The 24,486-nt window shown below is 26.3% G+C and overlaps 2 protein-coding genes across 3 annotated transcripts; one reads left to right on the top strand and one right to left on the bottom strand.

The window, feature by feature from the left end:
- Positions 1-203: 203 nt before the first annotated feature.
- Positions 204-24,486, bottom strand: LOC126905791 (carbonic anhydrase-like). The gene is made up of 6 exons (XM_050685848.1): positions 24,277-24,486; positions 14,276-14,347; positions 12,969-13,133; positions 8,447-8,585; positions 5,857-6,190; positions 204-3,056 (listed from the first exon to the last, which is right to left on the bottom strand). Exons 1-6 carry the CDS (start codon positions 24,311-24,313, stop codon positions 2,832-2,834), a joined length of 972 nt encoding a protein of 323 aa, XP_050541805.1. The 5' UTR covers positions 24,314-24,486; the 3' UTR covers positions 204-2,831.
- On the top strand, positions 8,545-11,618 carry LOC126905796 (uncharacterized). 2 transcript variants are annotated; one of them, XM_050685862.1, is made up of 6 exons: positions 8,545-8,629; positions 10,166-10,340; positions 10,439-10,482; positions 10,656-10,725; positions 10,837-10,964; positions 11,024-11,580. In XM_050685862.1, the coding sequence occupies exons 2-6, from the start codon at positions 10,181-10,183 to the stop codon at positions 11,150-11,152; spliced, it is 531 nt and encodes a 176-aa protein (XP_050541819.1). In that variant the 5' UTR covers positions 8,545-8,629; positions 10,166-10,180; the 3' UTR covers positions 11,153-11,580. The 2 variants fall into 2 exon arrangements, with proteins under 2 accessions (XP_050541819.1, XP_050541817.1); XM_050685860.1 differs by lacking the exon at positions 8,545-8,629 and adding an exon at positions 10,014-10,089 and having other exon boundaries at positions 11,024-11,618.

The following is a 24,486-nucleotide window of genomic DNA, read 5'->3' as shown; positions in this document are numbered from 1 at the left end:
AGTGAAAGTACCAATGATAATATTTTGTAATTCTTGTTTATAAATTATATTAATTTAATTTAACTTATTTATTAGTATTATTTTTTTATTAAACCGTTATTAAAAAAATTTAAATGTCCTCAAAATTTTTTTGTGCAAATGATACTCCTCTGATTATTACATTAATTATCAATTTAATTGTGTGTTATAAATAAATATTCAACTATGTTAATAAAAAAAAAAAAGTCATAACTTTCAATTTCTCACTCCATTTCACGTTTCATTCAAATTCTCTCCACGTAAAAATTGTTATTTTGAGAATACATTTTTTCATATATATGTAAAATTTATCTTGTTTGTAAAACCTTTTATCATTGTATGACTTTACCCCTACCTCTTCTTTGTATACGAGTCTGCATCATAGATGCAATTTGCAAACAGAGCATGCTAAGTAATTTTTGCAGAAAAGCGATTTTTTCCTTGTTATATTATATAATAAGACGAACTAAACATTTTTATATTTTGTACCTGTGGTTTACAATGAAATAATTATAAAAATATACACAAGATTCCTTAATGAGAAGATATCGCCGGTGGTATTATACCTGTTAAATTATTTCTACGTCATCTAAACGAATTTGAATTATATCTTAACATTTGCTTTATTACATCTTAGAAAGAATATAAGATCATATTCTTATTATTATTTCGCTACTTGAGATTACATTTTTTAGTAGTTTCAGTACTAAAGTCCTATCCGATACACAAATCTTTCTCATAACTCTCAAATTTTTCATATAGGATTGACTTTTATTCCTATTCAATACTAAATTAATTAATAGAATCAACTTATATTTGATATCATTTGCCTAACTGAAATATCATTTTTGGCCTCTTTTGAATGATTTCTTTTATCCACCTCTCTATATTAGACATATAACCTCTGCGCAATTTTAACGCTAAAAAAAATTGTAATGACTTATATGAGATTATTCCTTCCCTTCTTTAATAAATCTTCACTACGCTACACAACGTTTACAACAAAAGTAATTTTCATCTTATAATAAAAACTGATGTTATATTTTGTACATTAACTTATTATAACAATTATTTGAATTTTTTAATAAATTTCAATAGTTATTATTTGTAGCATTAATATCATATTATCATAAGCGTATGCATGGGGACAACAAAGAAAGCTTTTTTTGTATCCCCCTAGTCGGGTTACATTAAGCGAACTGGTTAAAATCAACAAAGCCAACCAAACTTTGATGCTACCTTTAGAAATTCTAAAAAAAATATCCGACTAAAAAGTAATAATAAAAAAATTAAATTTAGCACAACTTTTCATAGACCTTATAACAACCCATTACAATAAATAAAAGTTAGAGATTATAAACAAAAAAATGTATGATATAACGAAATACTAAGATTGGTATTGTTCAATATTTCAATATTCTATCAGTAGAATAATTAGTAGGGTTAGGATAGCTATGTGGGCTGCTGTAGGTCATTTCTGTTCAAATTTGCTACCAGTGATTTATAATTATGAATTTTTCAAGTCGGATAGCACTAACACTTTGTATAATAAATTGTCAAACATAGAAAGTTTTGTCATTAATAAAAAAAAAAAAAAATAATAAAATACATAGAAAAATTAAAATTTTACTCATAAATATAAAAAAAGAACATAATAAATACCAGTATAAATTATAATAAATTAATTAACATAGTTTGAAAATTGCTCCTAATTAAGTATACAATGAAATAAAATGCATTTGGATAAAAACAATCATAAATATTTTTTTATGATTGTTTTTAAGATGATACATAATAATTCAAATTGCATTAATAACAAATTTTACTATCATAACACAAAAATTCTTATTTTTCATCAAAGCTACGTCTAAATTAATTAACTTTTATACAAAAAAAAATCTAACGATGGGTATAATAGTAAAATGTCATCTTAAAATGATATAAATGGTTTTATATTTTTTGTTCGCGACTCATTTATAAATAAAAATTATGTTAGTTTACTTGCTTTTTTAATTTAAGTAACTTAGTTATAATTTAGTTATCGAAACAAAAAAAGTAATCTAATGTACAACTTTAATAAAAAATGTAATAAAATTTTTAAAAATTAAATTTTATTATAACAAGGATTTAATAACTTTTTATATGCTTTAAAACTGGGTTACAAAATATGTATCACTCAAAGTGTTGGTGTTTATATTGAAAGCAGATTACGGAGGTCTGGTCACCATCTCATAAACAAAATCATAGTGCTGAAAGTATGGAGGGGTGAAGTTTTCCACTATCCTAAATTCTAGAAATTTATCTGGATTTTCATAATAAATATCTAAACATACTAATTTAAAATAATGAAGTGATTTTATCAACAAACACACAGCTGTTATTTCAAACTAACAATTGTATGTATAATATACTTCAACAAATATGCGAATAAAACAAATAATAAATTTTATTTTATCAGGAAATATTCTTTTTTTTTTTAATTATTGAATATAGTACAAAGACATTAAGAGTAAGTATTATTAAGATGATATTTAGATTCAAGCACGGTAATTTTTTTTAATTAATCTAAATAGCCAACTGAGATCTATCACATGTGATACGAATTTTAAACATAACGTGTTTTATAACGTAATGTGATTACAAATTTCATTTCATCTTATCTTATTCTAAAACAATGATTTGGTCTAAAATATAATAAAAAAAAGATATTTAGGTATTTGTGATACTTGCGATTGTTGTTATCTAAAAGGATAATTGATAACCAAAAAATACCAATATAGTAATAGTACATTCTATACATTAAGCATTAATAATTAGAAAAATAGTTGACGATGAAATAATGCAATGATGTTTAAAAATAAAAGTGCACTAGTCTCTTTTACTTTTAAAGAACTGTTACTGTCTTTCTGTTTTGGACCGTTTAGCATAGAAAACTCTCCAACGTTGTACCAAATAGGTCTACCAGAAAGTTCTTGAACTGGTCTGGCATTGTGCGTTAGTTGCCCGTGTTTGGAACGTAACATACGAAATGCTTGAATCTGTAAAAATAGAATAAGTTTTTTTAACTAATTTATTGATAATAAATATCAGAAAAAATTATTTATACTCTAAAATAATAAGATGAAACATATAATAAAATAAGGTAATTTCTACAAAAAAAAATAACTACGCTTAGTTTCTTCTTTATTTTGTTCCATTCATTATGCAGGAATATTAATTATAAACAGACTTTTTTCATAAAAATATCACATTGACAATAATAAAAAACATTATTCACTTATCTAAATTTAATCATATATAATGGGATCAGAAAAAAAAACATAAATGATAAAAAAAAAATTATATTGATCCATATATCTTTCAAAAAGTTATAGCATTATAAAGTTAAAAATATAAAAAAGAATTTTTTTACAAAAATCGTATTTTTTTTATTAACTTTGATGTCTGTTTTCACCCTGAATAGATTTTCATGATAAAGTATATTATATTAGCTTTAATTTATGATATATATATAAGTGTCAGACTTTCCGGAACACTTTCAAAAGTTAAGTTGAAAAAGTAAATTTTTTGTGAAAAAGTTGTCATTTTAAATCCCCCCCTGTGGGCAAATAAAGGTTCAGATTTATAAAAAATATATACCAAATGAAAGATAATAATATGCATCTATATAAAAAAAATTATATTGATTTGTTTATTTTTAAAAAAGTTATGGCAATATTAAGTAAAAAAAAAATTGAAAAAATTTCGAAAATTAACGATTTTTAAATTTGTAATTTTTTTGGAGGTTTCGCCCTTTTACGTGGAACGAGGGAAATTTTTTCAATTTTAGAGGGTAATGTCTTCGACTAGATACGATTTGTGATCTTTTGACGTATCGTTGAAAGAAATCCGTTCGATGTGAGCTGAGAAAAAGTGGTAACAGACACAAAAAAAAAAAAAAAAAAACATCATAGTAAAACCAATACCTTCTCAGCTTCGCTTCGAATCTAAAAGGAGTGTACAAATCAATAGCATAATATATTGTAAAAAATATTATTAGCTTCGATGCGAAGGTGAGAAGGTATTAATTTTACTATGATGTGTTTGTTTTTTTGTGTATGTCACTATAGTCTCCCCTCATAAGAAGAAATCATGTTAATATTATTTTACTATGTGTTTTTTTTGTGGCTGTGATTTATTTTTCCAACCTTCACTCGACCTACTTTTTTCAACGACACGTCAAATTATTAAAATTCGTATTTAGTTGAAGATATTATCCTCACAAATTAAAAAAAAATTCCTTAATCAAATAAAAAGTACCTTAAACAGCTTTATCCATACAAACAATTAAAATCATTCATTTCTAATATCTTTAAAGTATTGTCGAAATAGATTTGATATAATAAAAGTATTCAAATACAAAAGTAAATAATTTTACTTTGTAATTTATTAAATTTTTAACTTTATTTGTGTGTGCTACTACTAGGCTATAACATTCTAATTTTTTTTTGTATATTAATCTTATATAAATCGTAAATAAAAAAAAAAATGATATTTAGTTTCACCTGAATTTAACAATGAATTTTTACAATTATAATCAAAATGTATAATATGATCCATTGTGTAAATCTTTTTACACAACTTTTTTTTCATTGATTTTTTGGTTAAAGTAAATCATTAAAATTAATTTATTTCTGCATATTTCAATTGTAGAATATTTTAAACACCAAAAGTTAATTAGAAATGATTACTATGATTTCTACGATTTCTATTTAAGTGATCAATTACGATAAAAATGCAAAAAAAAAATTATAAAATTTTCTGACTGCATATTAATTTTAACAATACCATTTTTTTTCTATTTAATGATGTCAATTTCAAACATGCAAGTTGAGTTAAAAGTTATAGTAATAAATTCATTTTTTTTTTTATAAACTTTCACTTTATAGGATAAGAATAAGTAGGTTAAAAATGATTATTATTAACATATTAATAATCAAAATCAATAATAATTTGAAAACAATTAATTATAAAAATTATATATTATATTTTTGAATCTAAGAATTTCTAATCTGGATATAATTAAGAAAATAGAATTTGATTTTGTAATTATCCACCAATTTCTTAGAATTAAACACTATCTACAGATTTGCATCGAAGCCTTTTTATGATATTGATTTTAATCACTGTCAGATTAAATCTATACTGGACACAACTATGCCACGTCCCCATTGTATCGCGATCCCTCTGTGCTGGGGTTTTTTTATTAAGTTTTGAAATATAAAATAAAAAAAATTAAGAGTACAATGAAACACAAATTACAGTGTAATTATGTTCATATTAAACATTAATATTCTGTTACATTAAATTGGCATAAAATTAATGATACGCAAAAAGAATTGATCTCTTGATTAACTTCATTTAAAACACATTAAATAAACTAAACTTCCTAAAACCTTATTCAATTTATATGTGTTAAGCTCTGGTAAACAGTGATATGCCTGGCCAGTAGGCCGAGTAGGCATGAGCTCCATAAAAGTTTTATTTTCAAATAATGACCAAAAATAAAAAAGTGTTTAAGACGCTTCTAAAGAAGATATTTTTCGGTTCTAAGTCTTTAGACTAATTTGAACCTATATCTAAAGGTACAGGTTCAAATTATAATAATTGAAACTGTGTTTTTCCTAAAATTTAATCATGGTTCGCCTCACTGGTGATCAAATGAAACCCTAAGAACTTTTGACTAAATATGAAAAGTTTTCTCTTCAATGATAAAATTTTAAATAAAAGTTAAGCGAAAATTGTGACATAAAGCAACACAAACAAAATCTACTTTAAACAGTTTGTTATTTATCATACTTGGTTATGGGATAGCCAAATTGGTTGTTTAAAATCGATCCATTGTACTACTTCAAGACACGGTGGTGTAGTAAGTGATCCTTTGTAGGTAAAATAAAGTTCAGTGGATTCTGGTAACATAGATCTTATAGTGTTACCAACAGGTAATTCGGTGGTTTGATCGGGATTACGAATTCGGCTCAACGCTTCCACAATTTCAGCGTATACAGGATTGTCCTTTTCTCTGATCTCAAAAAATGAAGCTAAGACCACCAAACCGTCACTTTTAGTGGTTGCTACGTCGTAACTTGGATAATCGGTGTTCCAAAAAACCATGTGAAGTTCCATAGGATAGCTGTAACAATAAACGAAAAATTAAAAATAAAAAGGATAGCAACGTGGGGTCATGGAACAGTATGGACATAGCATAGATAATATCTGACAATGGTTAAAATCACTATCATAAGAAACGCTTTAATGCAAATCTGTAGATAGTCTTTAATTTTAAGAAATTGTTTGATTATTCTAAAAGCAAAATTAACTTCTATTTCCATAATTATATCCTGATTAGTAATTGATTTATATATATATATATATATATAAATCCTAATTAGAATAATTAAATTTAGTATGAAATTGATATTCAATAATTTAATATTGTAATTTTTACGAAGAAATTATAATAAATTGTAAAGTAGTTGTTACTTTTATGGCAAACGTATATAAAAATTGAAGAGTTAGATACAAAACTTTACAGAAGATAATTTGTTGTTATTATAAATAAATTATCTGCAAGGAATTTTTATCAGAGTCTAAAATATACTTTAATTTTCTATAATAGTACTATACATTTTTTGAGCCGATTTCAATTCTGCAATGTGATTTTTCCTATCACTTATAATTTTCGAAATCACTACTTATTAGTAAAAACGAGTACTAATATATATATAAAAATAACCAAAAAAAATATAGGTTAAAATGAAATTCAATAACATATTAGCAAACGAAATCATAGATGAAACTAGACACGGAATATTTTAAAATATTTTATATTTTAGAATACTATAAGATATAACTGTACTGAATATAGTTCTGAAAATTTAAATTGTAGCATCTATTAAAACACTAAGAGTTACATAGAAATGATTAGTTACGGTATCAATACAAAAAATATAATAAGTGGTTTTAATGAAATTTTTAGACTTTTTTCATAAATTAATTTAGATAGTAATTATAATATTTCCTGACTATATATCAATCTAAACAAAACCATTTTAAAATATTCATAAAATTTTCTATTTAATGGTATTAACTTCAAACTTGCAACTAAAAAAAGGTTAAAAGTTCAAAATTTTTAAATTATAAGCTTTCATAAAAATCAACTTTAAAGGACTAAAAAATTAGGTGTAACATGACATTTTGAATAGAAATTTTACACGTTTATTTTTAATATATTGAAAAACAATTTTTAAACATAAATACTTGTTTTTATAAATTATTAATAATCTTAAAAAAAGAGGCGATGGATAAAATCTAATTGCAAATTTGAAATCAGCGTAAAAACGTGGTTTTAACAAAGTATATTTATGCTGATTAAAAAATGTTTCATTTTAGTGATATGATTTTACTGTGTAATTTAGTATAAAAAAAAATTTTATACTTTTATTTTTGATTAAGATATTTATTTAAAAAAGTGTTTTTTGAAGTTGCTATTTTTTACAGTAGATATTTGTCTAAATTTCTATAATCAACATATTTTTTCCAATATTTGATGACTAACAGTTCAACTAGATTAAAAACTGTTCTTTTGACGTATTGATCATCAATATTGGTCAAGTGAGGACTGAGAATGTTTATGGACAGACATGAAAAACAATCATAAAGTTGTTAAACAAATCTACTCAATATAGCGTATTATAAAAAATGATTATAATTGTAAAAATCCATTATTATATGTATATGCGAAACCCAAAATCATTTTTTTAGAAATAATATATACAGTAACATGTTAACAGCAATACTCAAATAGAGTTAAAAAATTAATAAATATAAAGTAAAATTGTTTAAAATTGTATTTAAAACCTTTTATCATGTTAAACCTCATTCGACAATAAATACATCAAAAACATTAGAAATGAATGATTTTAATTTTCTATATGAAGAAATAAGGTATTTTTATAAAAAGTTATAGAAATATAAAATCATAAATTTTAATACAAAAATAACATATTTTTGAATACGGNAGTATAAAATCACAAATTTTAATACAAAAATAACATATTTTTGAATACGGTATTTATTTTTCCCATGAAGACAATCTAAAGTTCGAAATTTTTTACCAAATTTTACTAAGCGTTTAATTAAAATTGAATAACATCATAGTAAAAATATTTTTCTGTTCTCTGGAGAATTAAGTTAAAAAGACTGTAAATTTAGAGTTTTCATGTATATTTTTCTAAAATTAGTGACTAATTATTGTGCAGATAATTTAGCGACTAATTTGTTAATGCCTTTAATAGTTTAATTTTTTTGTGTCATAATCACTATTGAATTGTTTGTTCATCTGTTCTTAATAGTAAAAATAGAATTGTGAAATATCTAAACAACATACCTGTGATTATTTATGAGGTCTTCGCTACCAAAAGAATCGTTGACACCCCAATGGAAATGTAATTGAATAAACTTGTAAATTGGCGTTAAAGGTCCACCGCCAATCATGATTGGGGATGTATAATTCAACTGCAAGACAACTAAAAAAAAAGTGTATTACATTTTAATACGTTTTATATTTTTCGTGAGTATATGTATCCAATATAAAAATATAAAATAGAAATCGCTTAAAATTTAATTGATTATAATAGGACTTCATGTTATATATAAATCGTTAATATTTATTAATATTAATATGTATAAATAAATAAAAAATACTTATATAACATAGTTATTGAGTACGCTAATAAATCATAACTTGTTAATTATATTGATATGTAGATACTATAAAAAAATGTAATAATTCAAACCGTAATTTTGATATATATTAAAAAAAAACCAAGTAACAAATATTTAGGTTTAAACAAAATTTCATTTGTAAGTCATAAAACATTAAATAAAGTTCACTACCAATAAATATGTGGGTAAAAAATTTGATTTACTGTAAAAATTGAGCAGAACTATTTTTATGACTTAAAAACTTTTTATCTAAGTTTGAAGACAAAAATGATAAACTTTTCGAACAATAAAAATTTTTTGGGAATTGTTGACACAATCTCCCACATCATCTATGCTCACATCAGCCGTCCTCATATCGTACTAATATCTATTATTATTATTTAAAAAAATGTTCACCCAAATAGTAATAAAGTAATTTAAAGCTATTAGAAAATAACATTTATAAGTTTTTTATTACATAATTTTATTATTGAGATAGATAAATAATATTATTTTATATTTGTTTCAATTAATTTTAATAAAATTCAAGCTAAATTAATCAAAACTGAAAACAAAATAAGCATAATTTTGTGATACATTTTTTGTACTATAACGAAAATGTGTGAAATGTGTAGTAAGTTGCATTGTTTTTTGTATAGACCTTTAATTGAATTGATTACGAATGAATGATAAATCGTGAATTTTATGAGAGGATTTTTCCAAGGGCATTTTATGTGTTAATGTATTATTTGATTTGTTATCATATTCTATTAGATGTTCTATGTGTTATTTTTAAATTATTACATAGAATTAATGCAAAATAAGCAATTTTACCATAAAAAATCATCCTATTAAGTAACAATTTTTAGTTTCAACTTAATACGCATAAAAGTTCATTAGGTTCTAGTCTATTCGTATATATATATATCTATGATTGCGTGTAAGTATAATACGATTAGAAAATAATAAGCATATGAGATTTAAAATAGACTAATCAATCAAAAAGTTATCTAGAATGTCTGAAATATTAAAAAAGCCATAATCGTATTAAAACATCTATTAAATAAGCAAACGTGAAGTCATCGATGATCTTCCATAAATTTACATCTGTGTGACATCAATGATGATTTCCATAAAGTATTTGTATAAAATACATTTTTTTAAAAATTAATTTCTTGCGTTTGAACTGTTAAGTGAAAAATTTTAACAGTTTTTTTATTGAAATAAAATTATTTATTTCGTCTTTCTATAATGGAAAACAATTCCATATCTGAAGAAATGGAAACTTCTGAACAAGTGGAATTATTATTTGAGAAGAATAAAACTGTAATCGTAAAATATATTTAAAATCCATTTACTAAAATAAGTTAAGCAATTATATAATCTTTATATATTTTTTCAGTACATTTACCATAAAATGCAGGAAATTGTTGTATACAAAAGAAACGCGATAATATTAAAAGCAAATATTCAAAAATTGGAATCAAAAAAAAAAAGTTTTTTAGAGTGTATTAAACAATGTGAAATTCTTTTAGTTGCTATTAAAGAGCTACAACATTACGAACCAATGATAACGGGTATTCAAATGTTATAGTTAAGATCTTGAATAAATATTAATTTTAAAATTTAAAGTCAATACTCGATGCTTAAATATTAAATTTTGTGTTTTATACAGGAGAAATTCAGAAACTACAAAATTCCATAACCGAAGTAAAAAAAGTAAGATACAAGGGTAATTTAAATAAAAATTTGCAATCAATATTGAACAACACCATAAAATTATAAAATCATAGAAATTTAAGTAACTTTTAGTTTGTCATTTTAAAAACATTCTTATACTATTGCTTTGTGAATTGTCTCTAAGTGAATATTAAATATTTTTTTGTTTCTAGGAGATTTACAGTTTGGAATCAGACAAAAAGATAGAAAATACTACTGTAATGAAGCAAAATTCAAAATTGGGTAAATTTCATTTATTAAGAAAGAAAAAATTGTAATTTTTTTTTTTTGTATAATTATTATTCTAGAATAAAAATAAAAATTTAAGTTTTTAATTTTTGGACTTATTTTCAGTTAACACAATAAAAACTTTATTAGCCGAGACTTACGACTCTTACTTTGAAATGCTTGTTAAGAAGGAAAATCAATTAGAAGAATTGAAAATAAAATGTGGAACAATTCAATCTACATTTGAGTCGGAGGTGATTAATTATTTGTAGATGGACTAGATCAAAGTTGAGTTTAAACATTTGATTTTTAGGAGGAAAAGTTGCGGAAAAATTATGAAAGACAAATCGATGAACTCAAAGTAAAAAATGCGCAGTTGAAGGAACTCGTGTCCATACATAGCCGAGGAGCTATGAAAGGTGTCAAGCGATTAACACTGTAGGACAATATTATTCTCACTGACGGAAACAAATTAAATGAATATCTTCTTTTCTTGCTTTTTTGACTGTCCCTGGACCTTGATCATTTGTTAGCTAACAACCGCGTGCCTATATGTTCAATAACTTTGCCTATACAAATTATATTCATCATATGTGTATGTGGCGAATAGTAAAACCACATCACTTTATCAAGGCCAGTAGAACTCGTCGCTAAAGACAATAGTTAACATAAAACTAATCGTCTGTCCCGTCCAGACGACTATCGCCGGACTTTGGTTAAAAGCAAAATTATTCCCAGGGCATCATTTCATTTGAACGCTAAAAAAATTGCGCGTATATTGATTAGCACTCAAATAATTCATTTTTAAATCAATATTATCACTTTTTAGTTAGTAAAATTTTATGAAGTTATGTTTTCAAAACAATTAGAATATAGTATTTGTAAGTATATCTGAACTATCTAAAGCATAAAGTTAAGCCAATTATTTAATATTTTAATTCCTCTTATAATTGTATAAAAAATAATCTGTATTTAATTGTAGTTTTAGGATATTTTATATAATTTTATAAAATTTTCTATTTATATTAATAAATGAGCTGAAATCATAAACTTTAAAACTATTTTAACACTATTTTAATAAACGGTTCGATGCAATCCTGTTAAATTTTTTGAGGAATATAATGCATTACAGTCTTTTATTATTGAATTAATTACATAAGATACTTATTAAATAGTCTACTCAACATTACAACCAAAGTGAAACATAATAACAGTAAGTTATATACATGTTTAGCTTGAGAGTTCATTTTTTCATAATAGATAAATCGTCGAAACATTTTCTTTTTTCAACAATAATATACTTCTTCTACTATTTCTGTATTAAGGTTTTTTATTAATTTTCATAAAAAGCATACCAAATATATTTTTGTCTCTAATACACTGTATCTAAATTTCATTAAAATTAATATTTTTAAATAAACTTAATAGCAGATTTAAAATGAAGAAACAATTTTTTGAAAATGTTATTTTTACCGGTAGCGTAATTTTGAGATATTCTTTTAAATTTCTAAAATTGAGGGAATCTTTTCAAATAGATTAAAATTGGGTTCTGAAATCAACAAAAATAGTCAAACTGAAAACTGAAGTGAAAAAAAAGTGAAAACTGATAATTTTCATGAACAGACATAAAAAAAATAATATAGTGAAACCAATACCTTCTCAGCTTATAATCGGAGGCTTCAATGCTAAAAATGAATTCCTATTTAATGAAAAGATTTCGATGGTTGGCTTTGGAAGAAAATAAACTTTAAAAAATATTTGTATACGACTTGATAAATTATTATATTATAATTTAAGCAAACCAATTGTGTTCCTTATTTGTTTTCTCTAAAATAATGATAGTTGCGTAGGGTCGTGTAATGTTTTAAAGTGAATATAAAAGATTTTTATGAGTCATACATGCAATGAATGTTTTCAACACTTAACTAACTTTAATTTACAATGCGAAGGAATTAGAATATGAAATCATCATTTTAAATCGCTTCTATCTTTTGCAGACTAAAAAAAAATTTGTGTGTCATAAATGTAAATCAATTATTTTTTTTATTTAAGTAAAATATATTGACACCGCGTTGCATTTGTAAATATATTCAATCAATATTTACAATCTATTTACACCAACGCCTGCCTAACCAATAATAATTGGTTTTTATATAGCTTTCACTATTAACGTACACGTGCAAATAATTTCAAACAACTCATACACAAATAACATTATTATAAAATATTTTAAGAAATATAGAACGTATAGTAGGTACCTGTGTGCCCATTATTCGTTACGGTCGTTGCTGTGGGCAGCGTGTCGATATTGTGAAAACGCAATAGTGGTAAAGTTACATTGGTCACTAAATTTTCATCGATGTCGATTGGCGATTGGTATTTTCCGGAACACGTCTCATACTTGGAGGCCCAGTGTGGAGGATCTGTTGGCAAAGAAATCAAAATAATTAATTGTTGATATTATATCTAAGTAATAAATTATTTGTTTTGTTACTTTTATACAATGCATAATTTTTTGGTTCATAAATGTTGAGAATTTCATTGGTGAATAATATTTTATTGGATACGACTATGTATACCATTCAAAAGCAACTTTACAATTTTTTTTTTACACAAAGTAAGAAACTGTATTTATAAAAATTTCGAAAATAAACATAAAATGAAAATGACTTATTGATATAAGTTATTTTTATTAATTGCTATCCACGCATTTGAAAATTAAGCGTTCTCAATTGTTTTCAAAAAATAGTAAAACTTATTTTATAATTATTTTAAACTGTATTTATTAGAGTAAATTATATCGAATTGGTCCATTTTACTTAAGAACGACTAAGAGAGAACAATTTTCTCTAGTTTTAGCAATCAGTCCAATCTTGTTGTAATTGAAATCGACCAGTAAAATAAAACTAAATGACCAACAAAATAACAACTAATCATTTTTTCTGTCATAGCTAACAAAATTTATTATTGAAAAATTAGACTAAGAATATGTTAAATTTTTAGTAGTACATAAATTATATTTTTATGTAAAAAATGATGAGCATCGGGTACGTGTGCCAAGTTGCACTGAGTAAGTGTAACGATTGGTGTAAACAAATTTTTTTTTGTAATATAGTGTTTATTTCTAAATTGTCAACTAACGGTCAAAAAAAAATGAACGAGACATAAGACATGTTATACTTAACATCGGTAGTAAAATGTGTGTTAATTGATATTCAATAAGGTTAATGACTTTCATCTGACGTTCAAATATGATACAACTAGATTTCGTACAATTGAACTAGAATACAATATATTATTAGGTACATCACATGAAGTTACTAATAATTTTATAGACACTCATTAAAACCATTTACATTTCTCCAACTCCGCTGGTAATTTGAACATCCAACGACCTCGACCTCTCTATAAAAAGATCTACCTTGACCTCAGCTACCGTTTCGTTTATACAGCGTTAGTAAATGTAAACATGTGCTAACGGGTTCGCACGGCGCCTACGTCGCATTAGTTATCAACAATGTTTATCGTGACATAATACAGTGATACCATATAAAATAGCACTTACCAAGTTCACCGGAGTCATAGCCAAACGATTTGTCTTCATCAGAATTGGCCGTTGTTGACCCACAAACCAATCCTGCAACATAATACGACAAATTTTAATATTCATTGGTCGAGCAAAAGGTTTAGAAGTGAATTTGTATTTTATAATAAATTGCGGATGATTAACTCCTATAGTATAGATAATTTAAAACGTCAACCTTCATATAATAATTATGAAGGCGGAAAACACGAGATCGCCATTAGAGTAACGTAACAATTATATTCAAGTAATTAAATATTTTATGCGTATTTTCCGAAAGTGACAAAGCTCACCCTACGGTGTGTCTATTTATTAAGTATTTGAAGATATTATATTTTAAGAGCACAAAGTTCTACTTTTTAAATTAGTGTCATAATCAATATAAGTAGTGACGATAACTTAAAAAATCGAAATTATAAAAATGTTTCAATATTCCATGAAACAATTTTGTGTAATTTAAAACAATCATTTGTAATTTATCTCAATACAGCTCTCTGCTAATTATTTTACTTTTCGTACTACTGTATACAGAACGTGTCAAAATATAACCCCATTGTTTTAGGCAAATGACGTAATCAAAGTTTGATTAAAGTTTATGACATTAAAACAAACAAACCAACTGTGAAATCTACTTTGTTTTATTAATAAATTATGTCTACTCGGTAGCTAACAGGTGAAATTTCCTTTTGCTACTCTAATATTTTTCAAATTTAGTAACTCAGTTGATAATAACAGTAAAAGTTTGATGTTTAGTAGAACTATTATGCAATCAAAAATTTTACTGAAGTAAAATTTTATCGAAATTTTACGAATTTCGTTACATGTTGTATTAAAGGCAGTTATTTCTCAGATGAACTTTTCTTTCTAAAAGTTGCCTCAACATCATTAATAGAACATCTACACTATCTAAATTTTTTACTTAAAACGCTGTATAGTTTATAAGGAATAAGTAACCTAAACACTGAGTGTGTAGAGTGTAACAGAAATATTGATTCAATTAATTGATTAATTCAGCAAGTGTTTTAAGTAAATTAAATTAGAAAATTTTTACTTGGAGATTTTTGTTTACGGCGATCATTACAGGCATTAATTTAAATATAGCTCATCATAGTATGATCTAAATAAACGACGGGGGTTGATTAATAAAAACAAGTTTTGTCATATGTTTTATGTTAGTGGGACAATTGGGTTTCCAAGGGCAATGTTATTTCGTAATGAATTATCTTGGGACAAGGCGATTGTGATTAATGGATAAATTATAAACACAAACTTATTACAATCCTTAGTGACTATAATAATAATAATAACTGTGTATGTTATCAACTATTCGCAGTGTTGGTGACTTGCAAAAAAAATATTTGTCTTCTGAATTCTTCAGAATCGTCTAGTTTTCATAATAAATGCAAAAATCTTATTGGTTGACATTGTTATACAATGTAGTATTATTTAGCGTGTGTCGCAGTGCACAAACTTAACATCGTACAATCAAATTTCACCAAACGTTCATAGAAAACCGATACACATCTTGTTTATTGTGAAATCTCTGAATAGGAGAACAATAATAACAATAAATTTATTATTAATTGGTCACATTGAAAGCCTAGAAAATTTGATAGTATTAATTTTAATATTAACTAATCGATTTCCACGGAATAGACATGAAGGATATAAGTGATCTTTCCATCTTTATCTTCTATCACAACTGTAGTGATGTCGCGGACTTTGAAAAATACGTCACAAGGATCGTGTGCATTTTTAAAAGTATCTATCGCCAATACTATTTAACAAAATCACAAAGGAATTCAATATATTATCCTGCGTTGTTAATGTAACTTGCCTCTTCTTTATAAAATAAAAAGAATGATCTAGTACTTTGAGATAAAATTTTTCTAAACAACAGTACACCAATAATCATCAGTAACAAAATTCATATGTAGTTATTAATTTATGTATCCCAAAATAGTAACTGTTATAAAACCAATGCGTTTCAATAGATTTTAGTGGAACGTGTTTCTTTTCAACTGCAAAGCGTTTAAAATGTTTTACACAATAATGTTGAACAATAGAATATTTACAATCTACCACCAGATGTAAATGGTCGACGGTATAAATAGTATGTAATCACTATGTTTATATTCAAAGAAAAATTCAAGACTATCGAGTGTAAAATATTTCATCACAATTGAATGAATGAACTTTCCGAAAGAAACTAAGTTTCTAATTTTGAGAAGGATATTTTGGTGTTATTAGTGCTTCATAAATTTCAAGGGCAATGCTTACAAGGAGCTAGTAGAGAATCACTAATAGTGTGAAAAATTTGGTTACATGGACCATAGCGTCTGTTAATCAGTCGTTAATTAACAAACGATGAAAATTCATTATCGCTATATCCTGTGGACATCACAGGAAGCGCACAGCGATATTAACCAATACGTGCCGTATTTACCGTATTATCTGTTTGACAGGCTGAAGGTTAAAACCGAATGATATTTGCGCGAGTAGTAATTATGTGTCGAATAATAAATGCTATAATTACACGGCACGCGGTGATTGTACTAGTACAGTGTGTATATATTGTATAGGGTAACGATGAAGAACGTAGAATGTGTGTGAAGGGTTAATGATTTCTCCTTTTTCGCAATTCAAAGCGACTGTCATACAAATTAGCATACGAAAAATATATAAGAATTTGTCATGTTGGGTCGCGGAAGTCAAATCAAACGGACGGGGCACTGTACGAAATGACTTTCGTCTCAAATAAACAATAACGAATTAGTGTAATGGTAATGATAGTAATATATGCGAAAACGGAACGCCCATACGGATGCGTCACAAGGATTCAGATAAAGATTGCTATTAATTGATTTCAATAAAAATACAAGAGTCTACACTCGTCAGCGGCTTGTACAATATACAGTCTGACTTCCGTAAAATACAACTTAGAATTCGATTAAGAGTGCCTTAAAATGGTAATGACTAGCCCCACTGAATTTGTTCGTAAATTCCACACGCTATCGAATGTCTGGTTTATAAATGAGTAATTAGTTAAGAGTTGAAATCCTTTTGGAAATCGCTGCGTACTTCAAAGGGGAAATATGTAAACTTCCAGCTTTTCGAAATGTGACAGTTAACACTCATCAAAACTCGAGCCAGTTGATATCGTCTCGGGTTCCATGTGTGGTATGTGTACTTTCACAAGGACAAGATCGACGAATCTTATTACTTCGAAAATGAGCGTGCAGACCGTAAATCACGAAAATTTATCATTGAATCGTAACTCCTACGACAATTCGTTTTTCTAATATCGGTAGAAGACTTATTTTAGCATGTATTTCGGTATTTTTATGCGCAAAAACTATTTACAAAAAATCATTAGAAAAATGCTACTGGCGAGTGAAACGTTACAAAATGACTCTAACGACCTAAGCTAATCTTGAAATTATCAAAAAAAAATTCTTCGACTACTTAATAACGTGAAAACTTTTGCACGTCATTAAACGTTTAATTGTTTTATCATTTGAACAAAGGTGAAAATGAGTTTTTTTTACTCGCATTTCGCTGTGCTTTGAAAATTCGCGTGCATCATTAGTTTCGGCCAAGGCACGTTGGGTATTTCCCATTATATCTATCACAGCGTAGTAAATTGAGAGCTACTTCACTAACTTGCGCTTATTTAAACGTCGATGGCAACCAAATTGCCGTGAAATGTGTTAATAAGCGGTTATTAAAAAGTTAATGTAAAGTAATTTAGAATTTTTTTTAATGCTATAAGTGAACAAAAAACATTTGTGATATTGAATTAATAAAACATAAAAACTATTTAGTTTGCTATTTTAAAGGTTATATACGTTTAACAATCGAGTAAATAAAAACATGTGTGATGATGGGCTCAAAACAAAGTTGTAAATTATACAATAATAATGGTCAAAAATGTAAGCCATTCGAATGTATGATAAACATCGCCAAATACTTCCGACTAGATTGAATCATAAAAATTATGTAAAAAAGAGTTAAGGCGTTCGTGGGAAACGAAAAATTTAGTGAGGTTATAGGTCTTTAACTTCGAAGGTAGACTACTTTGATCGAGGCCGGAAGTTTTATGATTATAATGTCGAATCATTTAACAAAAGCTACAGATTAAAATATTGCAATATTCTTACTAAACGTATACAAATAATCGTATTGTACGACTGCCGGGAGGACATGAATTTCATAGAATGACGTGCACTGCAACTAGAAACTTCGGTTTAAAATATTTTTAAAAATACTTTGGCCAAGAAATCATAGTTATCATCTTACTTCATCGTCATACTACTTACGTTTGTTCGATAGTTTTGGATATCGAATGGTCTAGTCAATACGACACTTGAGTGATGGGCTAAGATAAAAAAAAAACCAATCGCAGTAGTTATAAGTAATTATATTCGCGAAACAAATTAATTATTATTTTGATTCTGAAGAATTTTTGTGTTATTGTTAGGTAAATGAAATTCAAACTCTATCCATTCATTTTGGGAAATTATATGCAGAACTATAATAACATGCAGCTAAATTGTTAATTATAGCTTGTATACGAGTGCAGTTATCCTGATCGATTTTAATCGACCAATAATTATATACAGTCGTAAATTAGTTTCACAGCGTTACTTTGATATTTTATATCGATAAAATGTTAATTTATAACTTGGTATTAAACAGTCTTATGATTTTGTGATTCTTTGACACTTGGCAATAAACTGAATCATTTCGCTTTTATTTTATAGTTGTGTAATTGACGGCTGGGCAACGTTGGGCTATCGTATGGCTAGTCAACGAGAGCTTTGCAAACAGTACTGCCGCAAGGTTTTTCAAAGCCCTGGAAAACATATTAACAACCAGATGGGGTAGATCCCCTCCTCTTCCATATTTTACACGGATGTATAGACTTATTTCTATACACCACTGACAACAAAAGATTCAAAATTGATATCGTATATAAGTATATAGAAGTGTAGAAGTGCAAGGTCCTAAAAACAACACAAAGATACCAGGCCCCGGCAATCTGTCAAGTTGCCGAGTTCAAGCGACGGCACTGTTTTCAACACATAAAAAGTCAACTACAGTTATATTGTACTAATATATATTCAACATTCGCGAGGTATTCACGATTTATTGTGTGCAATTTCCAGTATTAACTTGAACAGTGTTGTCTTTACAAATCTCTACATTTACATAGGTTTGGAAAATATGAATTTATATTCTTTTAAAAATTATTAAAAAACTATTTGTAAACATTTCTTTTTATTTCAAAGTAAAATGCGAGTATTATTTATTATTATTGTTTATTTATTTTGATTAGGTGACTTTAAACTTCTTTGGAAAAACATATAAATTATAAATGTACGGAATAATTACATTAATATTTATCGTCGGCGAAGTTAAAAATCATGTTCCGGGTGGATTTGATATTTGTAATTTTTCCTATTCTCGACCTTTTGCATTGTTAAATGTTAATTTAATAGAAATGGATTTAAAGATATTTAAAGGAGAAGATTTGAATCTATAATGCCGGCACTATTTCTCATTAATAATAGTCATCAATGAAATTTCAATCAAGAGTAATAAATTTCCTAATTACCAGAATAAATTTTAAATAAATAATGTGGAAATAACAGCTAGTTCTTCTTAAATAAAAATCTTTGATATATTATAGTTAGAGAATCTAGTCTAACATAAAACATTCATTAAGATACTTTTTAGCAAAAATAAATGAAAATATTGAAGTTTTAAGGATGATTTTAGTTAATTATTTAAACAATAAAGTTTTGTAATAAAGTTGAAGATGTCGAAACTGAATTTTTGACAACCATATTTTCAAAAACGATATACAGTTGATTGTACATGTGACATGCATTATTTTCATACAGTTCGTTTTCTGACAAATAATTCATAATTGCCTCATACTAATATGCTAATATCACCAGTTTTTGAAATCACATATTAGTATAACCCAATGGGTACATCATTAAGGTCACAATGTTTCATTGTAATTCGTATTACATTGTGTAAACACAAACAAACTAATGTAATCTATGTTGAGCATGAAATGTTGTCAAAACTTGACATTTTAAGGTAAATTAAAACGATGTAGAAATAGATATGTGGTGTATAAATATTCGTTCTGTTTATTATTATCATGTTATTATTGTAACAGATTTCTGTTAAAATATTTTGACAATATTAGTGAGAATTAAATTCTTTATAAGCAATTAGGTAAAATTTATTTAATAGTTAAGTTTAAAAAGTTTCTTAATTGTTTAAATATTCATTAAAGGCAATATTTGTCTTATTTTTGTTGTCCAATGTAATACAAAATAGAGTTATTATTTTAATAGAAATTAAAAATCTATTTTCATCAGTAAATTTAAAAAAAATAATAATATGTAAAAACATATAAAGAAAACATGAAACACTCCTGAACGTTTTATTTCTCATGCAGTTTTTATTTTGGGTAAACGTTTCACTGGCAACATTTGATGGAAACTTGCCATTCTATATGCATTCTAAGTGAACTAGTTAAAAGATTCGTCAGATAGGCAAAAATGACATTTTTTTACCGTAAAAATGAGACGCCACTTGATTAATTAAGCGTAAAGTATATTTATATCTAAAGGTACTGAATTATTTAGTGGAATCAGCTATTAATGTTAAATGAATCAAGTCGAATGAAATCTTACGAAAACAAATATAATTAAATAGAAATGTTATAATCACGTAAACTGCAATTTCATATACATTCGTTTAATTATAAACTAAATAATATTTTTTATAATATAAAGTACAAAATCATAACAATCACATTTGTCTATTTTAAAATATTTATATATATTTTTTTATACAGTTTAATCGTAGTTCTTTTAATAATTAGATTCTAATGTTTCATAGAGTATATATACCGACTTCATACACAAACTAAACAGTAATTAATATACATACATTTTAATGTGAGAACATTGGCGATTCCATTTAAATAAAAAGTATGATTGTTGTGTTTATTTTTATTACGGCGTAGGCGATAAAACATAAAACACATTTGCTGAGTAACAAAGGAGCAATTTTTTTCGACAATTTGTTAGTTTATTTATATAAGAAGAGATGCGAAATAAATACTTCAGTCTTAGTATTTAATCATGTACAACGTTATTTTGATCAAGCAAAAATAAATTTGTAAATAATTGTTAAAAATATCACTGGGTGTCCAGTCAGAGATTACTTCTCTCATAAACGCACCAATTGATATTATGTATTTTAGGGTGGTGTTTGTATCTTAACATTGATTGACGAATTTTGTTTAGTCTGATTAAACTACATTATTACACTAAAAGCCGCTTACAAGATGCGGTCCGTCTAAATGATGATTATAAATCTCGCTGTTCTATTATCTTTCAGTGAATGAGAATTTTTCAATAAATATTGAAGGTTGACGATTGATGAGAAAAGTGCATTCGAATTTCGAAAATAAAATATAAATTATGCACAAATTTTGTTTGTTTTACGAACACTGTGAGGTTTCATTTAGTCTTAAATCGAGTGGAACATGTTATTATGTCATTATTGTAATAATGATGGATGCTTTCCTATTAAACACCTATGTGAGACGGACAATTCTAAACTAGACTCAAACAATGAACGGATCTATCGCGTGCAAGACAAATTGTTAAANACGGACAATTCTGAACTAGACTCAAACAATGAACGGATCTATCGCGTGCAAGACAAATTGTTAAAAATTATACGGTAATACCCGAAGAAGCTAAATTAAATACCTCACCTGCCGGAAACTGTATTAACGAAAAATGGATAATTGCTATGATCCGGGGAGGTTAAGGTGGTTCTATCGTTAAGGAAGTAATTTCTAATATGTAATACTTTTTTTTTTTTAAGAATTAAGGGATATCTTGTAAATTTTAATGATAAGACCGCGAAGTAAAAAGTGAAACCTATAATCTTCCTATGCCGGAATACATTACACACCATATTTTTCGTATAACCAATACTGAAAAAGTGAAAACGATAATTTTTCAAGAAAAGTTGAAACTATACTTTGTTGTATTTTTAGGAAAATTGAATAATTGTACGGATACCTGTGTAATTATAAATAATTAAACACTGAAATGTGTGTAATTAATGGGTCATAATAAAAGTGATAAGATAAATACAACGTCAAAATACTATACAAAATAAAATTAATGTGTCATGATTTGATACTCGTGTTTTAGAACTGTATGCATTGCTGCACTGTACTGAATGTACTGTCAATGATTATCCAGTTACCTGTAATTGATTGTCATACACTTGGTGACGGCAGACTTATAGTGTTATGGCGCTGGACGGGAAATTTTGCAATACATTACAATACATCAAAACGTACACGTAAATATCATACGACGGAACAATTTCCCGATGTAAAACTGCCAATTTTTTCCCTCTTAATTTTTCCTGCGTACGTACAAACAATAGCATACGCTGGTTGTTTTTTATATTTAATAAAATAACTTTTTTATGTCCAAAACGATAGGTATATATATATATATATATATATATTTTGACAAATAAAAACGTTAAAATTGGTAATAAGACAACACGGCGCAATGATTTTATCTACATAGTAACTAAAAATTACTGGGTTAAGGTTAAATGTAAATTTAAAAGGATGTAGCTAAAATCAACTTTATTATAGAAACTATAAGCGTCGAGAATGCTGAAAAGCGACACAGCAGTCAGTCTATAAATTACAACGACTGTTTACAAATTAAATTTTAAAATATTACAATGTTTGAACTACATTGATTATTTAATTACCTCAATCAGTAACTTTTTGACACATAAAAAAAAAAACAAAAGCTTATCAACTGTATCATTAATAGGTTTTAAAAATATTTAAAAGTGCCCCAAAGTATTTTTAAATGATCTCAAAGATAAACGATTTCTCGAGAAATTATCAACAATTTTACATGAGATAATTTAAAAACAGTGTTAAAATTGATTTTTAACTATTTTTTTTATAAAAATTACCATCATAAAAATTGAACTGGTAACACTAAAGATATTAAAAATATAACTTTCTATAATTTTTATTTCAATAGTTATTGTTTTACGATTATTGTACGCAAAAAAAGAGTTAATCTAATTCTAATGAATATTTAATTATTAATTGTAATAATTAATAATTATAAATATAATATACAAATAAATTAAATTTTTGTGTTTGAAGAGCATAGTCTTATAATAACTAAAAAAAAAATTGCAAAATGTATAGAAATCCGAGCCCTATCCATAAGACATTTTATTCACAAGTAAACATCGAATATTTTATTCGAATACCACAATATATAAAGTCAAAGACTTAAGTAAATCATGGTAATTTTTTGTGGTGAACCGCGAATTACACACGTCTAAGTACCGCACACTCGTATTTCATCATGTTATATTCGTTTTTTTTGCTGAAATTGTCGTTAAAACCGTACGAATAAAAGAAGCGCCAATAATAATAACGAGGGTCTAAACGTGTGTACGTTCTAGACATATACGATGCCGGCTGATTTATATTAATTGAATCTAACGGAACCTAATTTTTAAATTAAAATCCTATCTTGATTTAGTTCCTTAAAACATATCTAAAATAATTGAAAACCTAAACTTAATCACGTTGATAAATGTACGAAAGGTTAATTGTATTTTTTCAACTAATCACGAAGAAATTGTAAGTTTTCGCTTGGGTAGACCCAAAAAAATGTTTTCAAAAATGGGTTTCGTTAAAGTAATTCAACACCGGGTTCCATAAAAATAAAATTTGTATGTATAAATACTGTTAAATTTTCAAAAAAATATCAGCTTATCTTATAAATTATATACAGGCAACAAACTTATCATATAAAGAACTGAAGACTTAATTGATCGACAGTTTATGGATAGACATGATATTTCTTTGCAAAGTTACTTACCGACAATCCCAAAAATGTAGACGAGTTTCGCAAGCATGTTGAGGTGTGGAGTGAAATGCAGAAGAAGAAAAAGTAATAAAAGTAGTAATCCGGTAGTATTTTCAATGTATGAGATGTTTTATACGTTTATTTTGAAGAGTTAAGTACTATATATACATGCTCTCGACGCATCGGCTGGCGCAGACGCCGGTTGTCTAACGGTGAGGAATC

Source organism: Daktulosphaira vitifoliae, unplaced genomic scaffold, assembly GCF_025091365.1.
Source record: "Daktulosphaira vitifoliae isolate Bord-2020 unplaced genomic scaffold, ASM2509136v1 Scaffold_4, whole genome shotgun sequence".
Classification (NCBI taxonomy): Eukaryota; Metazoa; Arthropoda; class Insecta; order Hemiptera; family Phylloxeridae; genus Daktulosphaira; species Daktulosphaira vitifoliae.
Note: the sequence above shows the minus strand (reverse complement) of the source record. Positions and strands in the feature narration are given on the sequence as shown.